The following is a 26,781-nucleotide window of genomic DNA, read 5'->3' as shown; positions in this document are numbered from 1 at the left end:
AGGGGGGGTCAGAACCTCTGACTCTGGGAGGGAAAAAAACTTGACCAGGAGCCTATTGAGCAACATGCCCAGGAATGCCATGAGCAGAGAAAGTACGAGGCTGGGCTTCTCCTTGCTGAAGAACCAGCAAAATCAGCTAAAGGGGACCAAGGTAATCCACCTGCTGTCAGAATGACCATGAGCCTGCACCTAGAGGATATCCAGGCGCATAATCACAACAGCTCCTCTGCAACAGAGGATGACCAGAAGAGACATCATCACCGGGAGGAAAAACTCAGGGAGGAGAGCATCACGGCAAAACTATGGGCGAAGGATAGGGCTACTTCCTCCTATAGTCTAAGTAATGAGCCAGGCAGGGGCTAAACAAAAGGCCGGTCCCGTTAATTCCAAGAGAAGGAAAGAACCACAACCTACTTCCAAAGGATTCAGCATGCCATGAAAAGGATCCAAAAGGAACAGCGAGTTGGCACAAAAAAGGTAGGTGCCAGGCAGAGCGGCGAGCTGCTCCAGAGAAGCATCCTGGACGAGTTGAAGATATGAGAGACAAGCAGCTGAACATCTTGAACCATGCCTCTGGAGGGCGGCAACACTGGAGAGAACCTTGTGGGGCTGTTTTAACCCAGGAAATGTAGGCCTTGAAAGGCACAAATGAAGGCCACAGGGAGGAACCAGCTGCTACAGAGACCGCCAAGCGGCTCCAGCAGAGGTCGAGTTCACCCTCGAACAGAGGATTGCATCGGGAGGTGGAGAACACTTCTAAAGACAGGATGGTAGCTCGGGAGAAGCGAGCTATCGCGGGGTCTACACCAGGGGCACCAGCCACATGGGACCATCCTCGGCCTGGAAAAAAAACAAAAGAACATCCGACTGGAGGAAGGAAGGTTAGAGTGAGTTCAGCATTCCCTCAAGATCTGGTTCACACCTCAAGTTTGAGGGAGGCCAGAGGAGGGCGGTGACTGTGGCAGGAGATGTCCTCTTGAGTAGTAGGGGCCAAATCCTCAGATCTGTGGAGTCTCACTGACCACATGGCTGAGCACCCACTGAGCTCGTGCATAGCAGTGGTTATAGATGTGCCTAGCTAATACTCTGGGTCAGAGTCAGAGGCGTCCCCAGTAGAAGCAGACCATAAGAGAGAAGACAGGGTTCCGCCTGTCGGAGAGGAGCTGTGGGGGCACTCCCCTATCTGGCAGCGAGGACCGTGCCTGTAAAATGATTTCCTGGTCCATATGCCAGGACCACTCCTGGAGATGGAACAATGAGGTCATCCAGAGAGAGGACTACAGTTCGCCAACTGAGCAGCGGTCTGGGTAGGCAGCCGTTCCAAATTTTCCCTTTCAGACTGGTTAAGTCTGGCAAAAGTGCTGACTATAGGGGATCTGCAGATCTGTCTGGAAGGGGTTAATAGGAGCACTGCAGATCCCCTATATTCAGCCAGACTGAGGTCCAAGTGGGGGAAAAATCCCCAGTCCTCAAGCTCAAGGAAGGGGCAGATAGACAACCAAACACCCCCTCCCCTTCCCCAGCATCTACTGCACCCAAAAGCTCCGGCCATTTTAATTTTTGAAATTTTCGAGTAGCTTCTGCATTTCCCCCCTCGGCTTATACTTGAGTCAATAACTTTTCCCAGTTTTTTGTATTAAAATTAGGGGCTTCGGCTTATACTCGAGTATATACGGTACATGTACGAAATAAAGCGAACACTAAAAAAAAACAACACAATGGCAAAAATACTCTGCTCATTAGCCATAAGTAGGAACTCAACCTTAAGAAAACCCTGAATACTCCTCCATTCACTATACCGTACCTGTGGTAACACCTCCTGGAATCTCCTCCTCCACTTCCCTCTTACACAGGTGACGGCCCCTCATCCTCTCTTCTTCAGCCTCCGCTTTAATATCAGTCACATCTTCTCCCTGATTGGTCAGAGGTCACAATTCAGTCCAATACATCAGAAATACAGGAGGAAGATCTAACAGATCAACATAAGGAGCGGTGAGCTCCACCCCCTATATAGATGTACCCCAGGACTCAGCAGCGCCATCTACCTGCTGACTGTCTGGTACATGTATGAGTACAGGAGCAGCGAGCTCCACCCCCTATATAGATGTACCCCAGGACTCAGCAGCGCCATCTACCTGCTGACTGTCTGGTACATGTATGAGTGCAGGAGCGGCGAGCTCCACCCCCTATATAGATGTGCCCCAGGACTCAGCAGCGCCATCTACCTGCTGACTGTCTGGTACATGTATGAGTACAGGAGCGGCGAGCTCTACCTCTATATACATGTGCCCCAGGACTCAGCAGCGCCATCTACCTGCTGACTGTCTGGTACATGTATGAGTACTGGAGCGGCGAGCTCCACCCCCTATATAGATGTACCCCAGGACTCAGCAGCGCCATCTACCTGCTGACTGTCTGGTACATGTATGAGTGCAGGAGCTCCACCCCCTATATAGATGTACCCCAGGACTCAGCAGCGCCATCTACCTGCTGACTGTCTGGTACATGTATGAGTACAGGAGCGGCGAGCTCCACCCCCTATATAGATGTACCCCAGGACTCAGCAGCGCCATCTACCTGCTGACTGTCTGGTACATGTATGAGTGCAGGAGCGGCGAGCTCCACCCCCTATATAGATGTACCCCAGGACTCAGCAGCGCCATCTACCTGCTGACTGTCTGGTACATGTATGAGTGCAGGAGCTCCACCCCCTATATAGATGTACCCCAGGACTCAGCAGCGCCATCTACCTGCTGACTGTCTGGTACATGTATGAGTGCAGGAGCTCCACCCCCTATATAGATGTACCCCAGGACTCAGCAGCGCCATCTACCTGCTGACTGTCTGGTACATGTATGAGTGCAGGAGCTCCACCCCCTATATAGATGTACCCCAGGACTCAGCAGCGCCATCTACCTGCTGACTGTCTGGTACATGTAAGAGTACAGGAGCGGCGAGCTCCACCCCCTATATAGATGTACCCCAGGACTCAGCAGCGCCATCTATCTGCTGACTGTCTGGTACATGTATGAGTGCAGGAGCTCCACCCCCTATATAGATGTACCCCAGGACTCAGCAGCGCCATCTACCTGCTGACTGTCTGGTACATGTATGAGTACAGGAGCGGCGAGCTCCACCCCCTATATAGATGTACCCCAGGACTCAGCAGCGCCATCTACCTGCTGACTGTCTGGTACATGTATGAGTACAGGAGCTCCACCCCCTATATAGATGTGCCCCAGGACTCAGCAGCGCCATCTACCTGCTGACTGTCTGGTACATGTATGAGTGCAGGAGCGGCGAGCTCCACCCCCTATATAGATGTACCCCAGGACTCAGCAGCGCCATCTACCTGCTGACTGTCTGGTACATGTATGAGTGCAGGAGCGGGGAGCTCCACCCCCTATATAGATGTACCCCAGGACTCAGCAGCGCCATCTACCTGCTGACTGTCTGGTACATGTATGAGTGCAGGAGCTCCACCCCCTATATAGATGTGCCCCAGGACTCAGCAGCGCCATCTACCTGCTGACTGTCTGGTACATGTATGAGTACTGGAGCGGCGAGCTCCACCCCCTATATAGATGTACCCCAGGACTCAGCAGCGCCATCTACCTGCTGACTGTCTGCTACATGTATGAGTGCAGGAGCGGCGAGCTCCACCCCCTATATAGATGTACCCAGGACTCAGCAGCGCCATCTACCTGCTGACTGTCTGGTACATGTATGAGTACAGGAGCGGCGAGCTCCACCCCCTATATAGATGTACCCCAGGACTCAGCAACGCCCCCTACCTGCTGACTGTCTGGTACATGTATGAGTACTGGAGCGGCGAGCTCCACCCCCTATATAGATGTACCCCAGGACTCAGCAGCGCCATCTACCTGCTGACTGTCTGGTACATGTATGAGTGCAGGAGCGGTGAGCTCCACCCCCTATATAGATGTACCCCAGGACTCAGCAGCGCCATCTACCTGCTGACTGTCTGCTACATGTATGAGTGCAGGAGCGGTGAGCTCCACCCCCTATATAGATGTACCCCAGGACTCAGCAGCGCCATCTACCTGCTGACTGTCTGGTACATGTATGAGTGCAGGAGCTCCACCCCCTATATAGATGTACCCCAGGACTCAGCAGCGCCATCTACCTGCTGACTGTCTGGTACATGTATGAGTACAGGAGCGGCGAGCTCCACCCCCTATATAGATGTACCCCAGGACTCAGCAGCGCCATCTACCTGCTGACTGTCTGGTACATGTATGAGTGCAGGAGCTCCACCCCCTATATAGATGTACCCCAGGACTCAGCAGCGCCATCTACCTGCTGACTGTCTGGTACATGTATGAGTGCAGGAGCTCCACCCCCTATATAGATGTACCCCAGGACTCAGCAGCGCCATCTACCTGCTGACTGTCTGGTACATGTATGAGTACAGGAGCTCCACCCCCTATATAGATGTGCCCCAGGACTAAGCAGCGCCATCTACCTGCTGACTGTCTGGTACATGTATGAGTGCAGGAGCGGCGAGCTCCACCCCATATATAGATGTACCCCAGGACTCAGCAGCGCCATCTACCTGCTGACTGTCTGGTACATGTATGAGTGCAGGAGCGGGGAGCTCCACCCCCTATATAGATGTACCCCAGGACTCAGCAGCGCCATCTACCTGCTGACTGTCTGGTACATGTATGAGTGCAGGAGCTCCACCCCCTATATAGATGTGCCCCAGGACTCAGCAGCGCCATCTACCTGCTGACTGTCTGGTACATGTATGAGTGCAGGAGCGGCGAGCTCCACCCCCTATATAGATGTACCCCAGGACTCAGCAGCGCCATCTACCTGCTGACTGTCTGGTACATGTAAGAGTACAGGAGCGGCGAGCTCCACCCCCTATATAGATGTACCCCAGGACTCAGCAGCGCCCCCTACCTGCTGACTGTCTGGTACATGTATGAGTACTGGAGCGGCGAGCTCCACCCCCTATATAGATGTACCCCAGGACTCAGCAGCGCCATCTACCTGCTGACTGTCTGGTACATGTATGAGTGCAGGAGCTCCACCCCCTATATAGATGTACCCCAGGACTCAGCAGCGCCATCTACCTGCTGACTGTCTGGTACATGTAAGAGTACAGGAGCGGTGAGCTCCACCCCCTATATAGATGTACCCCAGGACTCAGCAGCGCCATCTACCTGCTGACTGTCTGGTACATGTATGAGTGCAGGAGCTCCACCCCCTATATAGATGTACCCCAGGACTCAGCAGCGCCATCTACCTGCTGACTGTCTGGTACATGTATGAGTACAGGAGTGGCGAGCTCCACCCCCTATATAGATGTACCCCAGGACTCAGCAGCGCCATCTACCTGCTGACTGTCTGGTACATGTATGAGTGCAGGAGCTCCACCCCCTATATAGATGTACCCCAGGACTCAGCAGCGCCATCTACCTGCTGACTGTCTGGTACATGTATGAGTGCAGGAGCTCCACCCCCTATATAGATGTACCCCAGGACTCAGCAGCGCCATCTACCTGCTGACTGTCTGGTACATGTATGAGTACAGGAGCTCCACCCCCTATATAGATGTACCCCAGGACTCAGCAGCGCCATCTACCTGCTGACTGTCTGGTACATGTATGAGTGCAGGAGCAGTGAGCTCCACCCCCTATATAGATGTGCCCCAGGACTCAGCAGCGCCATCTACCTGCTGACTGTCTGGTACATGTATGAGTGCAGGAGCGGGGAGCTCCACCCCCTATATAGATGTACCCCAGGACTCAGCAGCGCCATCTACCTGCTGACTGTCTGGTACATGTATGAGTGCAGGAGCTCCACCCCCTATATAGATGTGCCCCAGGACTCAGCAGCGCCATCTACCTGCTGACTGTCTGGTACATGTATGAGTGCAGGAGCGGCGAGCTCCACCCCCTATATAGATGTACCCCAGGACTCAGCAGCGCCATCTACCTGCTGACTGTCTGGTACATGTAAGAGTACAGGAGCGGCGAGCTCCACCCCCTATATAGATGTACCCCAGGACTCAGCAGCGCCCCCTACCTGCTGACTGTCTGGTACATGTATGAGTACTGGAGCGGCGAGCTCCACCCCCTATATAGATGTACCCCAGGACTCAGCAGCGCCATCTACCTGCTGACTGTCTGGTACATGTATGAGTGCAGGAGCTCCACCCCCTATATAGATGTACCCCAGGACTCAGCAGCGCCATCTACCTGCTGACTGTCTGGTACATGTAAGAGTACAGGAGCGGCGAGCTCCACCCCCTATATAGATGTACCCCAGGACTCAGCAGCGCCATCTACCTGCTGACTGTCTGGTACATGTATGAGTACAGGAGCGGCGAGCTCCACCCCTTATATAGATGTACCCCAGGACTCAGCAGCGCCATCTACCTGCTGACTGTCTGGTACATGTATGAGTACAGGAGCTCCACCCCCTATATAGATGTACCCCAGGACTCAGCAGCGCCATCTACCTGCTGACTGTCTGGTACATGTAAGAGTACAGGAGCGGCGAGCTCCACCCCCTATATAGATGTACCCCAGGACTCAGCAGCGCCCCCTACCTGCTGACTGTCTGGTACATGTATGAGTACTGGAGCGGCGAGCTCCACCCCCTATATAGATGTACCCCAGGACTCAGCAGCGCCATCTACCTGCTGACTGTCTGGTACATGTATGAGTGCAGGAGCTCCACCCCCTATATAGATGTACCCCAGGACTCAGCAGCGCCATCTACCTGCTGACTGTCTGGTACATGTAAGAGTACAGGAGCGGTGAGCTCCACCCCCTATATAGATGTACCCCAGGACTCAGCAGCGCCATCTACCTGCTGACTGTCTGGTACATGTATGAGTGCAGGAGCTCCACCCCCTATATAGATGTACCCCAGGACTCAGCAGCGCCATCTACCTGCTGACTGTCTGGTACATGTATGAGTGCAGGAGCTCCACCCCCTATATAGATGTACCCCAGGACTCAGCAGCGCCATCTACCTGCTGACTGTCTGGTACATGTATGAGTGCAGGAGCTCCACCCCCTATATAGATGTACCCCAGGACTCAGCAGCGCCATCTACCTGCTGACTGTCTGGTACATGTATGAGTACAGGAGCTCCACCCCCTATATAGATGTGCCCCAGGACTCAGCAGCGCCATCTACCTGCTGACTGTCTGGTACATGTATGAGTGCAGGAGCGGCGAGCTCCACCCCCTATATAGATGTACCCCAGGACTCAGCAGCGCCATCTACCTGCTGACTGTCTGGTACATGTATGAGTGCAGGAGCGGGGAGCTCCACCCCCTATATAGATGTACCCCAGGACTCAGCAGCGCCATCTACCTGCTGACTGTCTGGTACATGTATGAGTGCAGGAGCTCCACCCCCTATATAGATGTGCCCCAGGACTCAGCAGCGCCATCTACCTGCTGACTGTCTGGTACATGTATGAGTGCAGGAGCGGCGAGCTCCACCCCCTATATAGATGTACCCCAGGACTCAGCAGCGCCATCTACCTGCTGACTGTCTGGTACATGTAAGAGTACAGGAGCGGCGAGCTCCACCCCCTATATAGATGTACCCCAGGACTCAGCAGCGCCCCCTACCTGCTGACTGTCTGGTACATGTATGAGTACTGGAGCGGCGAGCTCCACCCCCTATATAGATGTACCCCAGGACTCAGCAGCACCATCTACCTGCTGACTGTCTGGTACATGTAAGAGTACAGGAGCGGTGAGCTCCACCCCCTATATAGATGTACCCCAGGACTCAGCAGCGCCATCTACCTGCTGACTGTCTGGTACATGTATGAGTGCAGGAGCTCCACCCCCTATATAAATGTACCCCAGGACTCAGCAGCGCCATCTACCTGCTGACTGTCTGGTACATGTATGAGTGCAGGAGCGGTGAGTTCCACCCCCTATATAGATGTACCCCAGGACTCAGCAGCGCCATCTACCTGCTGACTGTCTGGTACATGTATGAGTACAGGAGCGGCGAGCTCCACCCCCTATATAGATGTACCCCAGGACTCAGCAGCGCCATCTACCTGCTGACTGTCTGGTACATGTATGAGTGCAGGAGCTCCACCCCCTATATAGATGTGCCCCAGGACTCAGCAGCACCATCTACCTGCTGACTGTCTGTTACATGTATGAGTACAGGAGCGGCGAGCTCCACCCCCTATATAGATGTACCCCAGGACTCAGCAGCGCCATCTACCTGCTGACTGTCTGTTACATGTATGAGTACAGGAGCAGTGAGCTCCACCCCCTATATAGATGTGCCCCAGGACTCAGCAGCGCCATCTACCTGCTGACTGTCTGGTACATGTATGAGTGCAGAAGTGGCGAGCTCCACCCCCTATATAGATGTACCCCAGGACTCAGCAGCGCCATCTACCGGCTGACTGTCTGTTACATGTATGAGTGCAGGAGCAGTGAGCTCCACCCCCTATATAGATGTACCCCAGGACTCAGCAGCGCCATCTACCTGCTGACTGTCTGGTACATGTATGAGTGCAGGAGCAGTGAGCTCCACCCCCTATATAGATGTACCCCAGGACTCAGCAGCGCCATCTACCTGCTGACTGTCTGGTACATGTATGAGTGCAGGAGCGGCGAGCTCTACCTCTATATATAGATGCGCCCCAGACATCAACATTGGTAGAGGTATTTTTCAGAAATCTATATAATCTTGTCATGTTAACTGGTTCCTGTCCAGTGGTAAAGGATTACCCAGCATGGAGCAGATCTAGACAACTCCTTATGCTTCCACACCGCCACTACGTATATGGATTCTTACATAAAACAAATTCACAGCCAAGATTGGTCTGCTGTAAGAAGCCTGTAAGAGCTGTGAGCGGCCGCTCACCCTATATACAGCTACCTAGGTACAAGCTTTGGTGGTTATGAATAGCAATGGAGGGTGCGCACACCATGTTGGTTACAAGGCACACAATTTATAGGATGAAATGTGAACAGGCTCCAAGATAGGCTCTTTCTAAATAAACTTGCACATGCAACAGAGCAAACCCTAACCCAGTAATATTTTCCATGACCACCTGAACCAAACACAATACTGCTGGGACATCCCAAGAAAGGCTGCAGCCCGAAGCAGGTCAGGACGCCAAGGTGGTGGAGAAGAACAAACTTTTTCTTGAATATCTTTTTTTTTTATTTGAAGAATACCTGATGCTGATGGACGTGTCCCTTCCAACCAGTCTCCTCTTCTGCTTCATCTATAACATCCACCTTAAAAACAATCAGATCTTCACCCTAAACAAACAAGGAAAAAGGTAAATCAGCTTTGGTTCGTACATTACGGTCAGATATTGGGGAGACATTAGCACCATCTACCTGCGGATTGTCTGGGACATTTTCCTCCGGGTAGTCCAGGGAATACAGGGGACATCTCTTGGGGGGATTTCTCCTACTGGATCCATCTGTGGAGACACAAACACACAGTGACGGAATACATGAGCAGCCGTAGATTGGTCTATACATCAGACACTTCTAGGTTTAGTTATGGGGTGACCCTAAATAACAATGCTCTGCTTCTTCATAACTTTCTGATACATCCCAAGTTAATCCAGTCCACCTCACTGTGTTCAGGGATATCCATTCTCAGCAGGAAGAGATTCCGGCAGTGTCTTTAGATGGTTGTCTGTGATACAAAAGCTATTCTTCTGTTAGTCCGAACCACACATGAGCAGATTACAGACTAGATCCCCATCTCTGGGTAGGTGACCAGAATAATAAATCTGCAACTAGGCCACTCACCACTCATGTCCAGAAAAAGAGGACCACATAATTCAGCAGAAAAATGTACTCGGAGGGGCTTACAGAACGGAACAAAAAAATAGACACGTGAAACTGGTTTGTGTACAGGAAAGAAGTAAGATGTCTAGTCGAGAGACCATTCTCAGTAAAATGGAGGTCCGCCATCTTAAAAATTTAGTAATTTTCTAAGCAAACCAGGAAGTTTAGCACATAGTTGGGCTCAAAGCAGACAAGATGACCTATATACCATAAAGTGGGGTATGATTGGATGTTATACTCACCGTAAAATAATTTTCTTATTCTATTCATTGGGGACACAGCGCCATAAGTACAGACCTGGCCACTAGGAGGCTGACACTAGTGATAAAAGATTTCAGCTCTGCCTCCAGGCTATAGCCTCTTCACAGACAGATTGTACTGCAGCAGTAGGAGAGACACACACACAAGAAACTCCAAAAGAGTGCGGAACCAAAATCAACAACATGTCCTGAACCCTAAAAATAATCACAATAGCCCAGGTCAGGTACAACTAGAAAACAAGGGTGATATCTGCGTCCCCCAACAAATACAACAAGAGAAGGACTTTTACGGTCAGTAGAAAAATCCAATTTTCTCACTTATTTTGTTGGGCGACATAGCACCATGGGATCTCCTAAAGCAGTCCCAGGTGGTGGGAAGTATACGGCCATGCAAGCAACCTAGCACACAGCCACTTGCAGTATCTTGCAACGCCAGCGGGATTCTGGTAGAACATGGTGAAAGTGTTCAGACGCCCAGGGGCGGCCTGGCAGACTTGGACAGCAGAAGCCCAATACTTAACATCCCAGGAGGCTTCAACAGCCCTCGTGGAAGGAGTTAGTAATATGGATGGCCACGACCTCCCTGATAGGCGCATGAAATCACCAGGGTGGAAGCCTTTCAAGCAACTAGGCCTAACGGTGAACAAACAAGGTGACGGAACGATGGAAAGAGTCACTGAGAGACAAATAGACTCAGATAACCTGAACCAAATCCAGGCAGTGAGAAGAATGCTCACATGGGTGCTTGCTATCCGGGCAGAAAGACGGCAAGACAATGTCCTTGTTGATGTGAAAGGCTGATGAGGGAGGTCCAAGGTGATTCGCAAGATGCTCAGATTGTTCATCTTGGAGGAAGCTTCACCAAGAGGTCGGTATGGAATCACGGCAACTCCTCTGGAGCGGAGCTTGACCATGAGGGACCTATTCACTTGGTAAATACTCTTGGGGGGGAGGGGGGAATCAGGTTTGGGGGTGGGGTAGAGGACGGAGGCCAGCCAAAATAGAAGAGCAACAGACTGAAAATGATACAAACCCACCGCAAAACAAAAAAACGCTGACAGAACAGCGCAATGTGGAGATAAGCATCGACGATGTTGATGGATGACAGGAATACGCCAGATTCCAGCAATGTCACCACCAACCGCATGGACTTGTGGGGAACATGCGCACATTAACAAACCTGTTTAGCCCCTTCAGGTCCAGGACGGGTCAAAGAGAGCTGTCCTTCTATGGAACGGTGAACAGGTTGGAATAGTAACCCCAGAAATGCTCTGAAGTGGGGCCGGGAACAAAGATGCCATAGGAGAACTCAATGGAACTCTCAAACCACAGTCGGTTGAGACCACCTCTTGGACCCAAGCGTCTTCAACGTTGGAAAACCAAATCTCATGAAAGGAGAGTAGCAATCCCCCGATCCGAGGAGCCCAAGACAATCATGCAGAGGGGGACTGCTACTCTCCTTCTACTGTTTAGTACACCAGGTGCATATAGAAAACGTAGCGGCACAGGGAAGGGCAAAGGGGAGGGATGGCGAGAGGACATGGCACAGGGGGTCTTAAGGGAGGATACCGTACCAGACAACTGGAGAAGAGCGAACACTGAGCTGCTGCAGGAGGCTAAGCAGAGAGGTTCCCAGGTGCTGCTGGAAAAGGGATGAAGACCGCAGGGGAATAAAGAGGCTGGAAAAGGAGCAGAAAGAAAAAAAAAAAAAAACAAAAAAAAAACAGGTGCAATTCAAGTAAAAATAACAAGCAGGCAGAGCAAGCTTCCTTAAGAAAGTGGGAGGACCACCCTTTTCCGACCTAGGAAACGGAAGCCTGATGCCGAACAGCCCACGAGGCACCGACAGCCCTGGTAGAGTAAGCTGTCACACGGAAGGGCGGATCCTTACCCCTAAGCTGATAGGCTTCCTTAATGACAGACCGAATCCATCTGGAGATGGAGGCCTTGGAAGCAGGCAGGCCCTTCCTAGAGCCCTCTGGAAGAACAAAAGAACATCGGAGTGTTGAAAAGGGGCCGTGATAGCTAAGTAGACACGAACCGCCCGGACAACATCCAGACAGTGAAGGGAAGGCTCACGAGAATGCTTAGGATCAGGACAAAAGGAAGGCAAGACAATGTCCTCATTGATGTGAAAAGACGACACCACCCTAGGAAGAAAAGACGGTGGAGGACGAAGAACAACCTTGTCCTTGTGAAGGACCAAAAAAGGAGATTGGTGCAACAAAGCCGCCAGCTCGGAAACCCTGTGAATAGAAGTGATAAGAAAAATAAGCAACAAGAAAAGTCATTTTCCGGGAAAGAAAATAAAGAGAGATTTCCTTCAGAAGTTCAAAGGGGAGAGCCTGGAGTACTTCATGAACGAGGTTAAGATCCCAAGGATCAACTAGCACCCGTTAGGGAGGGACACAGTGATCCACACCCTGAAAAAAAAAGTCTTTACCTGAGGAAGGAAAGCCAGGGTCTTCTTGAAAAGAATAGAAGGCGCAGAGATCTGACCCTTCAGGGTAGAAAGGCCAAGACCCTGATCCAACCCAGACTGAAGAAAAGCCAGGATCATGGGGAAAGAAAAGGAAAGAGGATGCCAATTTTCAGCTTCACACCAGCGAACATAAGACTTCCAAATGCGATGGTAAATTTTTGCCAACTGAGGTTTCCTGGCCTTGAGCTTAGCTAAACGCATCGACCGTAAGGTGGGGTGGAATTGCGGCCCTTGAGACAGAAGGTCCTCCCGCAGAGGAAGAGGCCAGGGGGTTTCTGCATACCAGGCCTGCCAAGGTCAGTCTGGAGCTACCAGGATGGCAAGAACCCCCTCGACCTTGAGTTTCTTGAGGACCCAAGGAAGAAGAGGAAGAGGGGGAAACAGATACAAAAGCTGAATACTCGACCAGGGAATCACGAGAGCATCGGCCGAGAAAGCTTGAGGGACCGTGGACCTGGCCACGTAGAGAGGGATCCTTGTGATTTAAAAAGGAGGCAAAGAGATTGACATTGGGAAGGACTCACCTGGCACAAAGCTGAAGAAACATCTCTTAATGAAAGGACCACTCGCCTGGGTCGAGACTTTCCTGGCTGAGAAAGTCAGCAGCCCAAATGTCTACTCCCGGGATGTGGACAACTGAGAGAGCAGGGAAATGAACATCTGCCCACCTCAGGGAGCGAGACAGCCCTTGAAAAGCTGCCCAGCTCCTGGTCACACTCTGGGGATTCAAGTAGGCGAGGGTGGTGGAGTTGTTGGACTGAATGCGGACCGGCTGACCCTGGAGGAGGGAGGTCCAGTGACACAGAGCCCGAAAGATGGCCCTCCGTTCCAGCAGATTGATTTGGAAAGAAGTTTCCTTCGAGGATCACTGGCCCTGAACATTCCAGACTCCAAACAGTGTCCCCCAGCCGGAATCGGCTGCATCGCTGGTGGCAACCTGCCAATGAATGGGAAGAAAGGACTTCCCCGGGGAAATTCCCAGGAAGGAGAGCCAACAGAGAAGCTCGAGATGAACTCGAGGGGGCAGAAGAATTAATCGATCCAGGCTGGACTGGCACCAGTCCGACTGCACCACAATCGCCAGCTGAAGAGGCCGCGAGTGGAACTGGGAAAAGGGGACGTCCTCAAAAGATGAGAAAATCAAGCCCAGGACCTGCATGCAGAACCAGAGGGATAACGGCGACCTCTCCTGCAGACACAACTCACTGGGTTGAAGGGCCCGGATCTTAAGATTCTGGACGAAGAAGGCAGGACTTTTCCTCATTGATGAGCCAGCCAAACCGCTTAAGAAGATCCAGGGTGATCTGTAAACTGGAGAGACTGTCTGTCCTGGAGGGAGCCTTGACCAGCAGATCGTCCAGATAAAGGATAACAGCAACACCTCTGGAATGAAGAATAGCCATGACAGAGGGCCAACATCTTGGCCAACCCAAAGAAGAGCAAGACAAATTGGAAATGTCGCGAACCTACTATGAAATGCAGAAAACGCTGATGGGCCACAGCAATGGAGGCAAGCGTCCCGGATGTCAATGGATGAAAGAAGTTCGCCCGGCTCCATGGAATCGCAGAAATTCCATACGAAGACTGTGAACTCGAACAAATCTGTTGAGAGACTTCAGGTCCAGGATGGGACAGAGAGAACAGCCGCACAAGCGGGGGAAGAGGGTAAAGAGGAATGAAAAAAAACTTCCGTTTGGAACGCGGAAAATTCTATGGAGTAGCCAGTCGACACCACCTCCTGAACTCAGGCATCATCGACCCAGGCAAGCCAAACCTCCCGGAAGGCGAGCAGACTACCCCTACCTGAGAAACCCCGGGTGGGAGAAGACTTTCATGCAGAGGAGGGCTTGGCAGCAACAGACCTGGAAGGCTTAGAGCGGGGCTGCCAGGCAAGTCTGGGCTTGAAGGAGGGCTTCTTGGAGTGCGAATCCTGAGGTGATAGCCCTCCGGAGTGGGAGGAAAACCCCTGAAAAAAAACTAAAATGCTGGGAAGGGCCAGAAGAAGAAGAAGGCCGATGCCTTGAACCTCTCTGAGGAAGAACAGAACTTTTACCTCAAGTAGCATGGGAAATGAGCTTTTCCAAGCTCCTACTAAAGAGATGGCCCTGTTCACCTTGAGAAAAAGGAAGAGCAACCACAGCCTTTTTAGAGACGGGTTCAGCATTCCAGGAACAGTCCGTGCCGTGCATAACCACAATAATAGCAGCGGCCTTGGCAGAACGGCAAGCCGCTTCAAGAGAAGCATCATATAAGTATTTAGAAGCGTTTATAAACTGATCCACCAGAAGCTAGTTGTCCTGTAGAGCTGTCTCATCAGAAAGACCAGCCTTGAGCTGTTTGGCCCAGGCAATGCAAGCCTTACTAACTCAGGACGAAGGAAGAGGGGCGCAAGGCAGAGCAAGCCGCAGAAAAAGCACCCTTAGTGAGAGAGTCCAACCTCCTATCAGAGAGATCACTGAGAGAGGCAGAGTTAGCTAGAGGCAAAATGGTGGCCCTGGAGAGCCTGGCAATAACAGAATCAATAGGAGGAGGCTCGGTCCATTTGGAAACGCATTGCTCAGGAAAGAGAAAAAGAACATCTGACCTCCTGGTAGAAGACAGGGGACGGTACGGATGAAGCCACTGTTCCTTCAGTATATGATCAAACGCCCTATGATTAGGCTAAACCAAAGGTGGACGGCGGCTATTGTGGAAGGGTATTATCTGAAGGGTATCCCGTACCGCACAGACAAGCTCCTGTGTAGCGGCTGCGACCAATGTGCCTCACTGAAGCTCAGGTTTGGGGTCAGAGGCATCCCCAGAAGAAACGGAGTAAGCAGGAGGAGAACTAGATCCACCTGTCCTGGAGGAGTAGTGTACAGAACCTCTATCTGGAGAATTCCCAGGAGAGGGAGAAGAAGACCGTAACCTACAGGAGGACCTCCTAGTCCACTTGCGAGGACACCCCTGGGACTAGAACTGGGATGACCCCTGAGAGCTGCAAAAGCAGCCGCTGAATGTTATTATTATTTATTTATATACCACCATTAATTCCATGATGCTTTACATTTGGGGGTTACATACAATACACAGAATATACAGGTAGATATAATACTAACAATGACTGGCACAGTGGGGTAGAGGGCCCTGCCCGCGAGGGCTTACAGTCTATGAGGGAAGGGGGGAGAGACAGAAGGAGAGGGGGAGACTGTACAGATGGGGGTGCGGTGATAGTGTTATTGGGGGGTGTAGGCCTTCCTGAATAGGGGAGTCTTCAGGGCCTTCTTGTAATTGTGGGGGTCAGTCTTATGTGTCTTGGTAAGGAGTTCCAGAGTATGGGGGATGCACGAGAGAAATCTTGGAGACGGTTGTGTGAGGAGCGGATGAGTGCAGAGCGGAGCAGGAGGTCATTGGAGGATCTGAGGTTACGTGTGGGTAGGTAGCGGGAGATTAGGTCAGAGATATATGGAGGGGACAGGTTGTGGATGAGGTCAGAGATATATGGATGGGACAGGTGAGGATGAGGTCAGAGATATATGGAAGGGACAGGTTGTGGATGGCTTTGTGTGTTAGCGTTAGTAGCTTGAACTCAATTCGCTGGGCTATAGGTAGCCAGTGCTAGGGACTGGCAGAGGGGAGCAGCCGATGAAGATCGGGGGGTGAGGTGTGCCGCAATCTGCGGCAGGCAGCCAGGCCAAAGACACCGAAATAGACTAATTAATTCTGTCCAAGTTACCCATGGCCTGGGACAGAGAGACCGCCCAATCAAAGGAGGGAGAAGGACCAGGAGGCTCCTAAGCGGGCTGTGAGAAGCTACAGAGCGAAAAGATGGGCACAGACTGTCCGCAAGTAAACTTTTGCTTGCAGCTGGAGCCGTACAAAATGTGACAACGGGGGGGATGCCGTGAAATGGGGACTCTCTTCATGAGAGGACATGGCGATAGGAAAAGGAAAAAGAATCCCCAAGGGGTAACCTACGACACTGCTGGAAGGAAGACCGTCACCAACTGCTGCGGGCAAGTTGCACAAAAAGATCCCAGGAGCAGAAACTGCAAGGAAGAGTAGAGCAGCCTCAGACCAGGAAATACAATTTAAATAGAGCCCTGTCCTACAAGATTCCTGTGCAGAACAGGGGGAGGGAACCATCCAGGACCGACGCCCAGTCAATGGGAGCACAGGGCGGCGTCCAAGGCTCAGGAAAGCCCAAGGATGAGGTGGGGCCTAGTGCGGCCTACACGCCAGCGAAGCGGTGGCCTCAGTTAGAAGCCACGGCCACCATGTGGTTCCAGACGCCGACATCGCGAACTGGAAACCAGAAGAACTGGGCCCAGAAAGAGGAGGGGAAAGGGCAGAAACACCCTCCCCCAGGAAGATGTTGCCAAAAATGCCAGGAAGGAGTCAGCAGAAGCCCCAGGACTGAGAGCAGAAAGCCATCCCCCCCTTGTGGACCACCACCCATGAAAGGGTAAGCTGCAGACCTAGGGGGAAGAGTGGGAGAGCCCAGCAGAACATTGACCGCATAGGAAGAAGGGGGAAGAGGAAGCAGAAATACTCACCCATGTCCACCTTCACATATTTACCTATCTGGTGTCTTCAGGCGCTGCAAGGTCACCCCATCAGTGATACCTTGCACATAGTAGTGGGGTAACCGCAATCTCTAGCCACTGATGTGGCAAGTTAAGGATGGGGACTGCCTGATTTCTACGACACTGTGGTAAAGGGTTGCAGTAGGAGATGAGGGTTAGTGTGAGCGTAGGGTCCCAACCCTGCGTTATCAACAATAATGGAACGTCACACAGTAGAATGTGCCATAAATTCTCAGTGTTTTATTCAATATCCAAGTAGAGATAGAGTACTACTCTAACTCTACTTGGATATTGAATAAAACACTGAGAATTTATGGCACATTCTACGACACTGTGAGAGGGTATAGACTGTGTAGGTGGAGTCAACAGCCTTCGTTTTCCTAGAGTGCGCCTCCTAGTGGCCGGGTCTATACCCAAGGTGCTGTGTCCCCCAGTGAAATATGAGAGAAAAAGAAAGTTAAAATAAAAACGATGCAAGACAAAAAGATGTGTTGCAGGCTGTGTCTGCCTATGGACACTAGGTTAAAACTCACTATCGCAATGTCTGCGGAAAGGGTATAATCCAATTACAAGCTAGATTTCCCCAGTCAATGGACCTGATTTTACCCATGAAACGACTTTGAGGAACAGTGGGAACGCCTTTGCATAGTCCAGGAGCAACAATAACCATAGCCTCCCCTTTCCGCTATATCCACCCCCACCCCCACATCTGCTATATTCATCCCCCCCCCTTCTCCATCCGCTGTACTTACAGCCTCCCTACTGTCCACATTTCTACTCAAAACCATGTCATTTATAATATTATGCACTCCTGTGTATGTGAGGGAGTGGTAGCTCCCAGAGACACCCAGAAATCACTCAAAACACTGCTAAAGGTATATGAGTGCACTTATTAACCCATTATTAGCACTAGCAGATCTTTTTTTTTTTTTTTTTTAAAGATTTTTTTTTTGCCCGGAAAACCACTTTAACTTACTGATCTGTAATAATACAATTCTCCTCTTACCCGGTGACGTTAGGGGCCATTGACCCTCCATCATGACCTCCTTGTACCGATCCTCGTGTCCTTCTAAATATTCCCACTCCTCCATGGAGAAATAGACAGCGACATCCTGACACCTTATAGGAACCTGACAACACAATGATACAGTCATCACCTCGAGCCCTCCAGTGCTGTTACTGGAGAATTTCCCAGCATTCCCAGCAGTGTCACCTCTCCAGTCAGCAGCTCAGTGATCTTGTTGGTGAGTTTTAGGATCTTCTGCTCATGTATCAGGGAGAGAGGGGGAGGGGCTGTGATGGGGCCCCGGCTCCTGCTCCCTCCTCCTCCTGGCTCTGAGATGGGGCCCCGACTCCTGCTCCCTCCTCCTCCTGGCTCTGTAATGGCATCATGGCTACTGCTGCATTTTCTTGACCGCTGGAGATGGTTGATAGGAGTCACACAATCACCCAATGTCTTCTTCACCATTGTGTAATCCTGTGTATGAGAAAGTCACTTAGGGAAATGAATCCATTTTTCCTTTCTCTGTGGAAAATGGGAGTATGTGACACTGTCGTCTTAAGGTGGTCGTGCACTATTGATGACGCGAGTAGCCATCTAATCTGCCCAGCTATTAACCACAGTGGGAGGAGAAAGTCTGTATGGAATAGATCATGGGCAGGTCTGAAATCTAGTTTTTTGTAGGTTTTTGCTGTCCGCTTGAAAAATTGGACATCTTTGTGAACGGACACTTAAGGACACCCACGGACAGTAAAAGAATGCACCCGATGTTCATTTAAATCAATGCAAAATGTAACGGACACAGCTAGTGTCCGATGCTAATGTCCGCACAAGATATTGCACAGACATTAGCATCGGACACCGACGGTAGTGTGAACGCTTCCTTATATATGTTACATGAGAGAAGAACAAAGGAAAGGGAAAGGGAGGACACAATGGAAACCTTTATGTTATATGAGAAAGAAAGTTTACCTCTCCGCTTAGCAGGTAGATGATTTCCCAGGTCAAGTCTAATATTCTTCTGGTGATCACTTTCCAGTCCTTGTCCATTCTTGTAGGATCCTTCAGTAAAAGAAGTGCTTAGAGACAAAACATAAGAAAATGGAATGAACCTAGAACTTCACCCGCCATTAAAGGGGTCTCCCATGAATATAATCAGATCTAGATTTGTAGATAATCAAAAGTTAAACATTTTTGCAAATATAAGTAATTAAAAAGTTTTTCTCCAACTTTCTTAGTGGTGACGGTCTGTTATCTTGATCAGTTGCCATGGATACGACCAGTCTGGGACTTGTCAGGAACCCAGCCATGATTTTCTTATTGTAGCTGGGGTATTACGCAGGGACACTACATGTATCAGAAGATATTCCGGCCACAATAAAGAAACCATGGCTGATTTTCTGACCTTAGAAAGGTCCAGCATTAATGGTCGTATCCACTGGCAACCGATCAAGACAACAAACCTGTCACCACAAGATATTTAGAGAAAATCTTTAAAACTCTGCAAAATGTTTAATTACTTATATTTGAAAAAATGTTTATCTTTTAATTATCTACAAATTAAAAAATAAAAAAACAACTATGTACATGGGAATACCCCTTTAAGATAACCCCCCCCCAAAAAAAAAAAAAAAAAAAAAAACAACAACAACAAAAAAAAAACAGACTCAAACTTGTTTTCTCCGGAACACGATTATTTGTGACTGATAGAGCCTAGCTTACTGAACTTGGAGAGAAAGGGGTTCTTGACTTCCCATCTTTATCTCTCCTACTGTGCAGTTATTAAATCTCAGACATTGAGGAGGTCACTCACCCTGTATCTGATCCAGAGAGACGCTTTTCTACACCCAGAAACCTCACCATCACAGCACCAAGTGCAGTCTATACCTTTGTCTCATATTTAGGTTACAACCAAAGTAAGCAGGAAACAGAAAATCCTGTTTTTTAGGATTTAGAAATAAGGATGGGTCAGATGCCATTCTCACTAGTATTATCCCGGCCATAGAGAATAACAAAGTTCGTGTTACTGGCAATAAATGATCTGGAGGATAATAATATTGAGAGGTCGCGCACAGGGAACAATTACAGGAACTTCCATGTACAGTGTAAATAGGGAATTGAGGGTTTGATTTTTACAGGATACACTGTGCATGCTGCAAATGTGTAGAGTTTCTGTTATGTTTTAGACCTTTCCAAAAATTCAAAACTTTGAAAGATAGAAGAAATTCATTTAGCTGCCAGTGGAGATCTGACGGTTATGGGCCTGCTCTGCTACTGAACGGATGAACGTGCCATATTTAAAGAGGATCTTTCATCAGTTGGGGCACAGGCAGTTCTATATACCGCTAGAAAGCCGACAGTGAGCTGAATTCAGCGCAATGTCGGCTTTCACGATCTGTGCCCCAGGTGAAGAGCTATTGGTGCCGGTACTGTAGCTCTTCACCATCAGAAGGGCGTTCCTGACAGTCAGTCTGGAACGTCCTTCTTCACAGCAGCGCCTATAGCGCTGCACTGTGAGACCGGGCAGGAACGCCCCCTCCTCTCCTGATAGTACTCGTCGATAGACGAGTACGGGGGGAGTTGTTCCTCCCCGGTCTCACAGTCCAGCACTATAGGCGCTGCTGTGAAGACAGTCAGTCAGAAACGCCCTTCTGACGGTGAAGAGCTAAGGTACGGGCACCGATAGCACTTCACTTGGGGCACAGATCTTCAAAGCAATATATAAAACCGCATGTGGCCGAACTGATGAAAGGTCCTCTTTAATGTGACCACAACCAGTGCGCAGCACGTACAAGTTCTAATGCAGCCACAAGTCTCATGTCTATTAATAGAAAAAGTCTGCAATAAGCTCTACATTCACCTTGACTCCACCTGGCATTGGCCACAGATGAAACCATCTCCTCCTGGGTATTGCCTATTAACCCTGTGAGCAAGTCATCACTCTGAAGTTCTCCAAGGTTAAGTATCATCTGCAGAAAACCCTTTTCCGCTTTTAGAAAGTTACCTTCTTCACCCCTTCTGCTTTGGTTCCCTTATTTTCCCATCTGAGGAATATTTGTTTCCTCTAGAATATTTTCATCAGTGGGATTGGCTAAGCCACATTGATTCCTTCACGTCACATGTCCAAATGCAGAAGGCGAAGGGGCTGACAACCTGCGGATAGTTAACCCTTTGGATTCCGCCCATTGCTTGAGCTCACTTTCTGGCTGTAGTAATGGTCGCAGTTTCCCCAGCACTTTATTATCAGGGAATAAGTGGAATCAGATTGTTCATAGGACCAAACCATGTCACCCTAACACCCCTACATCCTAACAAGGCATAACCCTAAGGGCTACTTCACACGGGGGCGCATTTTGGCACCGAGAGTGACAGGAGGGAGCTGCGTCACTCTTGGGTCAAAACCCGCCTGCCACAACTATCGCCGCTAACTCAAAAAATTGAACGCTAGCGTTTCCCATAGGGCTCCATTGTATGGAGGCGGATTTTGAGGCGAAATCCGTGGTCAAAATCCGCTCCATTGGCGTGTGAACTAACCCTAACACCCCATGACCCTAAAAACCACCAGAAACCAGGATTTCAACTCACCTTTTACCGGGAAGTCACAAGCTATGTTTTATCATATATGTCCAGCTGCGGACATCGTCTGAGAGCAGCCACTGATATAGCCTGTGATGATGGCTGATAACAGAGAGAACAAGACAACAGCAGTGACTACCAAACAGGACCTGCTCTGTATCTGCTACAGTGCGAGAGATGAAGGACCTGGGATGATGTGATCACCACGTGACGAGTACATGAGGGGCGGAGCTCAGGAGAGGAGAAGGATGAGAGGACCTGTGATGATGTCACCATCATGTGACCAGTACATGGGGAGGAGAGGAGAAGGATGAGAGGACCTGTGATGATGTCACCATCATGTGACCAGTACATGGGGAGGAGAGGAGACGGATGAGAGGACCTGTGATGATGTCACCATCATGTGACCAGTACATGGGGAGGAGAGGAGACGGATGAAGGAGCTGTGATGATGTCACCATCATGTGACCAGTACATGGGGAGGAGAGGAGAAGGATGAGAGGACCTGTGATGATGTCACCATCATGTGACCAGTACATGGGGAGGAGAGGAGAAGGATGAAGGAGCTGTGATGATGTCACCATCATGTGACCAGTACATGGGGAGGAGAGGAGAAGGATGAGAGGACCTGTGATGATGTCACCATCATGTGACCAGTACATGGGGAGGAGAGAAGGATGAAGGACCTGTGATGATGTCACCATCATGTGACCAGTACATGGGGAGGAGAGGAGAAGGGAGAAGGACCTGTGATGATGTCACCATCATGTGACCAGTACATGGGGAGGAGAGGAGAAGGATGAGAGGACCTGTGATGATGTCACCATCATGTGACCAGTACATGGGGAGGAGAGGAGAAGGATGAGAGGACCTGTGATGATGTCACCATCATGTGACCAGTACATGGGGAGGAGAGGAGAAGGATGAGAGGACCTGTGATGATGTCACCATCATGTGACCAGTACATGGGGAGGAGAGGAGAAGGATGAGAGGACCTGTGATGATGTCACCATCATGTGACCAGTACATGGGGAGGAGAGGAGAAGGATGAGAGGACCTGTGATGATGTCACCATCATGTGACCAGTACATGGGGAGGAGAGGAGAAGGGAGAAGGAGCTGTGATGATGTCACCATCATGTGACCAGTACATGGGGAGGAGAGGAGAAGGATGAGACGACCTGTGATGATGTCACCATCATGTGACCAGTACATGGGGAGGAGAGGAGAAGGATGAGAGGACCTGTGATGATGTCACCATCATGTGACCAGTACATGGGGAGGAGAGGAGAAGGATGAGAGGACCTGTGATGATGTCACCATCATGTGACCAGTACATGGGGAGGAGAGGAGAAGGATGAGAGGACCTGTGATGATGTCACCATCATGTGACCAGTACATGGGGAGGAGAGGAGAAGGGAGAAGGAGCTGTGATGATGTCACCATCATGTGACCAGTACATGGGGAGGAGAGGAGAAGGATGAGAGGACCTGTGATGATGTCACCATCATGTGACCAGTACATGGGGAGGAGAGGAGAAGGATGAGAGGACCTGTGATGATGTCACCATCATGTGACCAGTACATGGGGAGGAGAGGAGACGGATGAAGGAGCTGTGATGATGTCACCATCATGTGACCAGTACATGGGGAGGAGAGGAGAAGGATGAGAGGACCTGTGATGATGTCACCATCATGTGACCAGTACATGGGGAGGAGAGGAGAAGGATGAGAGGACCTGTGATGATGTCACCATCATGTGACCAGTACATGGGGAGGAGAGGAGACGGATGAAGGAGCTGTGATGATGTCACCATCATGTGACCAGTACATGGGGAGGAGAGGAGACGGATGAAGGAGCTGTGATGATGTCATCATCATGTGACCAGTACATGGGGAGGAGAAGAGAAGGGAGAAGGAGCTGTGATGATGTCACCATCATGTGACCAGTACATGGGGAGGAGAGGAGAAGGATGAGAGGACCTGTGATGATGTCACCATCATGTGACCAGTACATGGGGAGGAGAGGAGAAGGATGAGAGGACCTGTGATGATGTCACCATCATGCGACCAGTACATGGGGAGGAGAGGAGAAGGATGAAGGAGCTGTGATGATGTCACCATCATGTGACCAGTACATGGGGAGGAGAGGAGAAGGATGAGAGGACCTGTGATGATGTCACCATCATGTGACCAGTACATGGAGAGGAGAGGAGAAGGATGAGAGGACTTGTGATGATGTCACCATCATGTGACCAGTACATGGGGAGGAGAGGAGACGGATGAAGGAGCTGTGATGATGTCACCATCATGTGACCAGTACATGGGGAGGAGAGGAGAAGGATGAAGGAGCTGTGATGATGTCACCATCATGTGACCAGTACATGGGGAGGAGAGGAGAAGGATGAGAGGACCTGTGATGATGTCACCATCATGTGACCAGTACATGGGGAGGAGAGGAGAAGGATGAGAGGACCTGTGATGATGTCACCATCATGTGACCAGTACATGGGGAGGAGAGGAGAAGGGAGAAGGACCTGTGATGATGTCACCATCATGTGACCAGTACATGGGGAGGAGAGGAGAAGGATGAGAGGACCTGTGATGATGTCACCATCATGTGACCAGTACATGGGGAGGAGAGGAGAAGGATGAGAGGACCTGTGATGATGTCACCATCATGTGACCAGTACATGGGGAGGAGAGGAGAAGGGAGAAGGAGCTGTGATGATGTCACCATCATGTGACCAGTACATGGGGAGGAGAGGAGAAGGATGAGACGACCTGTGATGATGTCACCATCATGTGACCAGTACATGGGGAGGAGAGGAGAAGGATGAGAGGACCTGTGATGATGTCACCATCATGTGACCAGTACATGGGGAGGAGAGGAGAAGGATGAGAGGACCTGTGATGATGTCACCATCATGTGACCAGTACATGGGGAGGAGAGGAGAAGGATGAGAGGACCTGTGATGATGTCACCATCATGTGACCAGTACATGGGGAGGAGAGGAGAAGGGAGAAGGAGCTGTGATGATGTCACCATCATGTGACCAGTACATGGGGAGGAGAGGAGAAGGATGAGAGGACCTGTGATGATGTCACCATCATGTGACCAGTACATGGGGAGGAGAGGAGAAGGATGAGAGGACCTGTGATGATGTCACCATCATGTGACCAGTACATGGGGAGGAGAGGAGACGGATGAAGGAGCTGTGATGATGTCACCATCATGTGACCAGTACATGGGGAGGAGAGGAGAAGGATGAGAGGACCTGTGATGATGTCACCATCATGTGACCAGTACATGGGGAGGAGAGGAGAAGGATGAGAGGACCTGTGATGATGTCACCATCATGTGACCAGTACATGGGGAGGAGAGGAGAAGGATGAGAGGACCTGTGATGATGTCACCATCATGTGACCAGTACATGGGGAGGAGAGGAGAAGGATGAGAGGACCTGTGATGATGTCACCATCATGTGACCAGTACATGGGGAGGAGAGGAGAAGGATGAGAGGACCTGTGATGATGTCACCATCATGTGACCAGTACATGGGGAGGAGAGGAGAAGGGAGAAGGAGCTGTGATGATGTCACCATCATGTGACCAGTACATGGGGAGGAGAGGAGAAGGATGAGACGACCTGTGATGATGTCACCATCATGTGACCAGTACATGGGGAGGAGAGGAGAAGGATGAGAGGACCTGTGATGATGTCACCATCATGTGACCAGTACATGGGGAGGAGAGGAGAAGGATGAGAGGACCTGTGATGATGTCACCATCATGTGACCAGTACATGGGGAGGAGAGGAGAAGGATGAGAGGACCTGTGATGATGTCACCATCATGTGACCAGTACATGGGGAGGAGAGGAGAAGGGAGAAGGAGCTGTGATGATGTCACCATCATGTGACCAGTACATGGGGAGGAGAGGAGAAGGATGAGAGGACCTGTGATGATGTCACCATCATGTGACCAGTACATGGGGAGGAGAGGAGAAGGATGAGAGGACCTGTGATGATGTCACCATCATGTGACCAGTACATGGGGAGGAGAGGAGACGGATGAAGGAGCTGTGATGATGTCACCATCATGTGACCAGTACATGGGGAGGAGAGGAGAAGGATGAGAGGACCTGTGATGATGTCACCATCATGTGACCAGTACATGGGGAGGAGAGGAGAAGGATGAGAGGACCTGTGATGATGTCACCATCATGTGACCAGTACATGGGGAGGAGAGGAGACGGATGAAGGAGCTGTGATGATGTCACCATCATGTGACCAGTACATGGGGAGGAGAGGAGACGGATGAAGGAGCTGTGATGATGTCATCATCATGTGACCAGTACATGGGGAGGAGAAGAGAAGGGAGAAGGAGCTGTGATGATGTCACCATCATGTGACCAGTACATGGGGAGGAGAGGAGAAGGATGAGAGGACCTGTGATGATGTCACCATCATGTGACCAGTACATGGGGAGGAGAGGAGAAGGATGAGAGGACCTGTGATGATGTCACCATCATGCGACCAGTACATGGGGAGGAGAGGAGAAGGATGAAGGAGCTGTGATGATGTCACCATCATGTGACCAGTACATGGGGAGGAGAGGAGAAGGATGAGAGGACCTGTGATGATGTCACCATCATGTGACCAGTACATGGAGAGGAGAGGAGAAGGATGAGAGGACTTGTGATGATGTCACCATCATGTGACCAGTACATGGGGAGGAGAGGAGACGGATGAAGGAGCTGTGATGATGTCACCATCATGTGACCAGTACATGGGGAGGAGAGGAGAAGGATGAAGGAGCTGTGATGATGTCACCATCATGTGACCAGTACATGGGGAGGAGAGGAGAAGGATGAGAGGACCTGTGATGATGTCACCATCATGTGACCAGTACATGGGGAGGAGAGGAGAAGGATGAGAGGACCTGTGATGATGTCACCATCATGTGACCAGTACATGGGGAGGAGAGGAGACGGATGAAGGAGCTGTGATGATGTCACCATCATGTGACCAGTACATGGGGAGGAGAGGAGACGGATGAAGGAG

At 50.6% G+C, this 26,781-nt stretch overlaps 1 protein-coding gene across 1 annotated transcript in view; it reads right to left on the bottom strand.

Moving 5' to 3' along the window:
* The window catches only part of LOC142190108 (uncharacterized), a 28,677-nt gene extending 6,718 nt beyond the window's left edge, over positions 1-21,959 (bottom strand). Inside the window, exons 1-7 of the mRNA XM_075262276.1 lie at positions 21,728-21,959; positions 19,115-19,221; positions 18,356-18,619; positions 18,149-18,272; positions 9,374-9,459; positions 9,206-9,292; positions 1,805-1,913 (exon numbers count right to left, since the gene is read on the bottom strand). Of these exons, the coding sequence (XP_075118377.1) occupies positions 1,805-1,913; positions 9,206-9,292; positions 9,374-9,459; positions 18,149-18,272; positions 18,356-18,619; positions 19,115-19,192 (748 nt within the window). The 5' untranslated portion in view covers positions 19,193-19,221; positions 21,728-21,959. The remainder of the gene's footprint in view (positions 1-1,804; positions 1,914-9,205; positions 9,293-9,373; positions 9,460-18,148; positions 18,273-18,355; positions 18,620-19,114; positions 19,222-21,727) is intronic.
* Between the last annotated feature and the right edge of the window lie 4,822 nt (positions 21,960-26,781).

The sequence above is a fragment of the Leptodactylus fuscus genome, chromosome 1 (assembly GCF_031893055.1).
Source record: "Leptodactylus fuscus isolate aLepFus1 chromosome 1, aLepFus1.hap2, whole genome shotgun sequence".
NCBI lineage: Eukaryota > Metazoa > Chordata > Amphibia > Anura > Leptodactylidae > Leptodactylus > Leptodactylus fuscus.
Note: the sequence above shows the minus strand (reverse complement) of the source record. Positions and strands in the feature narration are given on the sequence as shown.